The sequence below is a fragment of the Pterocles gutturalis genome, unplaced genomic scaffold, assembly GCF_000699245.1.
Source record: "Pterocles gutturalis isolate BGI_N339 unplaced genomic scaffold, ASM69924v1 scaffold49362, whole genome shotgun sequence".
Lineage (NCBI taxonomy): Eukaryota > Metazoa > Chordata > Aves > Pterocliformes > Pteroclidae > Pterocles > Pterocles gutturalis.
In genome coordinates, this window is record NW_010112047.1 from 2042 (window position 1) to 7117 (window position 5076).

The 5076-nt window shown below is 50.2% G+C and overlaps 1 protein-coding gene across 1 annotated transcript; it reads right to left on the reverse strand.

The window, feature by feature from the left end:
• Nucleotides 1-215: 215 nt before the first annotated feature.
• Nucleotides 216-5068, reverse strand: LOC104462093 (KAT8 regulatory NSL complex subunit 3-like; the record flags this gene model as incomplete). Its single annotated transcript, XM_010073904.1, has 8 exons — nucleotides 216-293; nucleotides 1635-1791; nucleotides 2041-2241; nucleotides 2458-2521; nucleotides 3373-3530; nucleotides 4411-4485; nucleotides 4798-4869; nucleotides 5012-5068. Coding segments are annotated over 8 exons (862 nt in total), but the record flags the coding sequence as incomplete, so codon positions are not given.
• Between the last annotated feature and the right edge of the window lie 8 nt (nucleotides 5069-5076).

Here is a 5076-nt window from a genome sequence, read left to right on the forward strand (position 1 = left end):
CAGGGAAAAGGGGAAGAGTCCAGGAGAAGTTAATGCTCTCGGCTATTTGCTTTAGCCTCAAATACAGCCATGAGAAAGCAAAAAGCAGGGGGACAAGGGGACACGCTGGGCTACATCCCCAAACCAGTGCAAGGGAAGAGGAAGACGATGGAAGAAGGCAGCAGAGAGAGAAGGGAGATGGAGAGAGAGATAGCAAGAAGTGAGGAGATACTCACCAAAGAGACATGAAGAGGTGCCAGGAGGAAGAGCTTTCCTCACCAGCATGTTTTGTTTCAGAAAAGCAGCAAACTGAGCTGAAATGAATCAGAGAGAATTACAGTATCACAGCCCGGCTCTGGAGGGGAGACAGGGAACTCCGGGGACACCTCTGCGACCCACAGACAGAGACCTCAGAGCAGGCAGGCAGAGAGCTCCGGACAGGACTCATCCAGCCACAGGGCACAGCAGAGACACACCAACCTCCTCTCGGGATCATCCCAGCCTTCCCTGAGAGCACATCCCAACAGCACAGCCTTCTCTATCCCCACCGCCATCGGGAAGAGGTCCGGCAGCCAGGGAAGGAGAGCAGGCTGGGCTGCGAGAGGCACAGCTAGCTTGACCAAGCAGTTACGCCGAGAAGCTGAGAGCAGCTGGGAGACGTCAGCCAGCACGTGCCTGAACAGGTCCGGCCACAAAACGCAGCCAGAAGCCACACTGCAGCAGCGCTCCTGACAAAACACAGTGGCCACGACACGCCCCACTCCACACACCTTCCTCCTGCCTCCCCGTGCTATCTAGAAACCTCCTCCCTCAACTACAACTACAAAGGAATAGAATCCTTTAGTCTGTGGTCTGAGAAATTAGGGGAGATCCAAGCTTCAGCTTCCCTCTGGAGCCCAGCCCTGACTTAGAGAAAGACTTTAGAGAACGTGGAGGGTCCCACTGTTGCAGGAGACAAGGACAAGCTTGGTCAGGTCTGTCTTGAGCAAAGAAATAAGGAGAGAAGGGAGGATGGAGAACTGATCCCCAGGTACCGCTGGTATTTGCCAGGAGGGATCATCATCATCAACAAAACCATTACCTACATCCACAGCGCTCAGCATCAGACCGAAGCTGCACCAAAAGGTTTTTAATCAGCATCCAACAGGACAAAAAAAAAAACCAAAAACCCACAGCTCAAGCTGCTTTCTTATTCAGAGCAGGTTTTCCACTGCCACTCGGTGCAAGATAAGTCTGTAATTACCCCAGCCCTACTGTTTCACTCACAACTCAATAGCTTCAGTCACCTTTACTCTCCCTCGCAAGCAGCCTTCAAGCCCATGAGACACCAGTCGAGGGGCTCACGCTTGAAATACAATTAGAGTGAAGCTACATGGGGATTTGGTCAGGCAGAACAAGTGAAAATCCTCCCCGCTTAGAACAGCAGCGAGGCTCCGCAAGCTGCAGAAACACCGTTTCCACCTAATTTCAAACCTCCGCACGCTGCTGCCTTCGGGTGACAGTGACAGGGGACCGAGCTGTAGAGAAAGCTGCCACAGGGACCTTGGAATTCAAGACAGGATTTGGAAAATAAAAATCTAAACACGTCAGGACAGATAAAGACCAAAAATCCAGATGCTAGGAGGGAAGAGGGTGGGAAAGGCGTAGGGCGTTACCTTGTGCCTGCTTGTGTGTCAGGACAGTGTCCGTCCTCGGCACCTGCCTCTTCAGCAGCTGTGCGGTGACCATCTGGCCGGGCTTCGGGATGGACGCCACAGCGGCCACCTTCGTCTTGGGGCTTGACGTGGGGCTGCTGGAGACGCTGGACAAGTCCTGCTCAAAGAGAAGGAACCCCTCTTACCCCCAAGTTTCCCTAGAGGCAGTCGTAACGCTGAGCGCAGCAGCACACAGCAAGAACACGCATCCTTCTGCCGGAGCAGATCCACCTCGGAGGGTTTGTTTGCCCCACCACAAGCCACGAGTCCCTCCGTATCCTCTCACCTCCCTCGACACATTTTTCAGTGGTACAAAAGCAACCTCAAGCCTTCTCCAGCTCAAAAGCACCCCAGAGAGAGCCCCCACCTCTGAGCCTGAAGGTGAGGCAGGCACTTTGGCAGCCGGCGAGGTGGGCCTGCTGGTTCTTTCTGGCAAGTCAAACGACAGATCCCTCCTCGTTGAGTCGCGCGGCTTCTTCTTCTTCTCAGCGTCCAGGTCACGGGGATCGGAGCCCAAGTGGCTCTCCGCTCGGGTGAGGACTCCAGTCAAGAAGTCAGCTATTTCATCCTGGAAAGGATGAAACAAATAGACTGAGTGGTGTGCAGGTCTCTGAAAAACTGGCCTTCACAGCTTGAAACAAAAAAGAATGTAAGATTCCCAAGGGGACTGAGAGATGGGACTCTCTAGGTTTAATATTCTGCAAAAAAAAAAAAAAAAACAAACCCTAAAACCCTTTTTTTTTTTTCTAGAGATGAGGTGCAAAAGGAAGATTTCTGTAGTTACCTGGATGCACCTGTCCACCATACTCTGGGTCAGGCCTTCTGACTTCTTTTTGGCTTTGCTTATCCTAGTGAAAAAAAACCAAACCCACAGATGGAAGTTAACACATTTGGTTTTCCATTTTCACACTCACAACGTCATTTCTCACCCCACAGTAAGGATCAAGCAACAGCAAGCTCTCAACTTTAGAGCACTGTGTACTGGAAAGACGAGATTCATCTCTCTGAAGTGCTGAGACAAACTTTGATGACAAAGAAAAAAGCCCAGCATCCCAAAGCATTTTGCAAAGTAAATACAACATTTCCTCCCCTTCAGAGCTCTGTCTTCAGACCCAGCATTAGAGTTTGACATTTCTTCCTTTCCTCTCCTTTACTGACTATCTCTGCTGCAGATTTCTGACTTATACAATGCTCCAAAACCTCGTCTGCGCTGCTCAGTCCAGCTCTAGCATCAGGCCAATGCTGTCCTCAGACAGGACTTGCTCAGATTTTTGGTGCAGTTATTCCGAACATGCACAAGGGTGACAGGACTAGTTCCAAAGTCTTTCTACTGAGACCTCAAGAGTTTCTTGCTTCCTGCAAGGCTCTGACAGCCTCCCCAAGCCCAATTCTGTGCATAGCCTCCAAAAGCTCCGTATTCCAGAGCCAGGCCTGGCACGAAAAAGCAAATACTTGCTCTAGTGTTATACCACACTGTACCCTGGATCTTTAACTTACCACTGGGAGAAACCATTTATCACAGAAAACCAACCCTCTATCCAACACAACATGGTTTGAATAACAAAGCTGACCTCGATGAACATTTTTATGCAGTTACCATCCAGTTTCAGTACCAAATTTGGGGGGTTTTTTGTACACAGCACACTAAGATCCTGCCCAGTGTCCCTGGGAAGAGAGTCTCAACCTCGCAGACCGTTACCTGAGATTGTCATCTGCTCCTCCCACCACCACCATGCTGTTATCGGCTCGTATTTTCTCCCGGAAATCTTCCATCGCTTCGACGTTGCACTGCATGGAATTCTGGCCAATCACAAAGAGCACAGGGGTCTTCATCTCCAGGAGAGGGTCATCCACATCCTGCAAGAGCAAGGGGAACTGTAATTTGGAAGGATTAATCCAGGATGCAGAGTCTTTGGAGCCAAACACCTTTCTGAATTAGAAGAGCATTTCCAAAAAGGGAAGGCACGTGCCACAGGGGCAGACAGCACTTCAGGTGCAATCCCAGTACCTACCGTGTCCTGAAAGAAGTATAAATTGTGCGTTTCGTTTAACCATCTGGTGAAAGACTGACTCAAAAGCTGAACGAGCGCGCACTGGTGTTACTCATGAAGAGCCAAGACTGACGCGCTCCCCCTCAGAAACCCTATTTCACTGCATTTTTCCTCCTTCCAAGATTCTGCCGCACAAACCCAGGATAAGGCTAAAGAAGCAGCAACAGCAAAGCTTCCTGGGGTGAAGCCTTGATGGGATTTACACAGCCGTACCGAGCCCTGCAGAAAACTCTGCTCGAGAGCCGCACCATGCCCCAGCAAATGCCTTTCATACAGATTTCCGCTCCCCTCAGAATTATCTATTTCATCAGCACAACCATTCCCAACCCAGTCACACACTGGTCACCTAATAAAGGAGCAAACTGGGCTCCAGATAAACCAACCCAAGCTGTCCCCTCTGGTGCCAACCGACAGAGTTAATAAGTGACACAGCATGTAAGACCTGTCACAGGAGAGACAAGCAAGCACAGGACTTCTCACGCCTGTTATTGCATCAAGAATCCTACCATGAATCCAACAGTCCTGCCTGCCGGGCACTCCTCCTCCAAACAAAAATCAATTTTCTCAAAAAAATCTTCCAGCTATCACTGGACTCCCAAGCCTAATTCTATGAAACAATATTGGGAGACCAAAAAAAAAAAAAAAAAATAGTTTTTTAAATGTCTCCATCTCCCTTTGGTCCTTACCCCTCTGGGGCCATCAACGGTGAGAAGCGGGAATCCAAGGCACACAACGGCAGTGACATACTCCATCACTGAAACCTGGGCGGAAAAAACAACAGTCAGCATCCCAAGAGTCGAGTGCATCAAAGGCTGCTTTCCCAGGCTCCTGCCGGGCACAGAAACATCCTCCTTATGTAGACATTGCTTTGCTGACTAAAAGAGTGGGGGAAAAAAACCTGAACAAGTGAAATTGCTTGTGTTGCCACAACCTGCTCAAAGCCAGGCCTTCGAAAGAAAAAAGGGACAAGAAGAACCCTGGCAGAGCCTTAAACAAAACAGAAATTCAAATCGAACTCTGAGCTGGAGTTATTGTGTAGGCTCTGAGAGGATGCAAAGGCAGGGGATACTTACGTGACAGGCCACCAAGGCACCCGTGTTCCACCCGATCAGGATGATGGGCTTGTGAGAAAAGTGGCTGTGAATCTACGGGAGAAAAAAAAAAATGGATGGAGGAGCGGGACAGACAACGGGACGATGTGCAGGGGTGGCACAGCACCTCCAGGCAAGGTGAAGAGCTTGAAGGGAGCAGCAAAGGCTCCCCGAGACGCTCATCGCTCTTCCTCACCTCTGCCACTTTGCTCCTCACCGCCCCAATCATGTGCTCGAGACACTGCAACACTCCCACCCCGC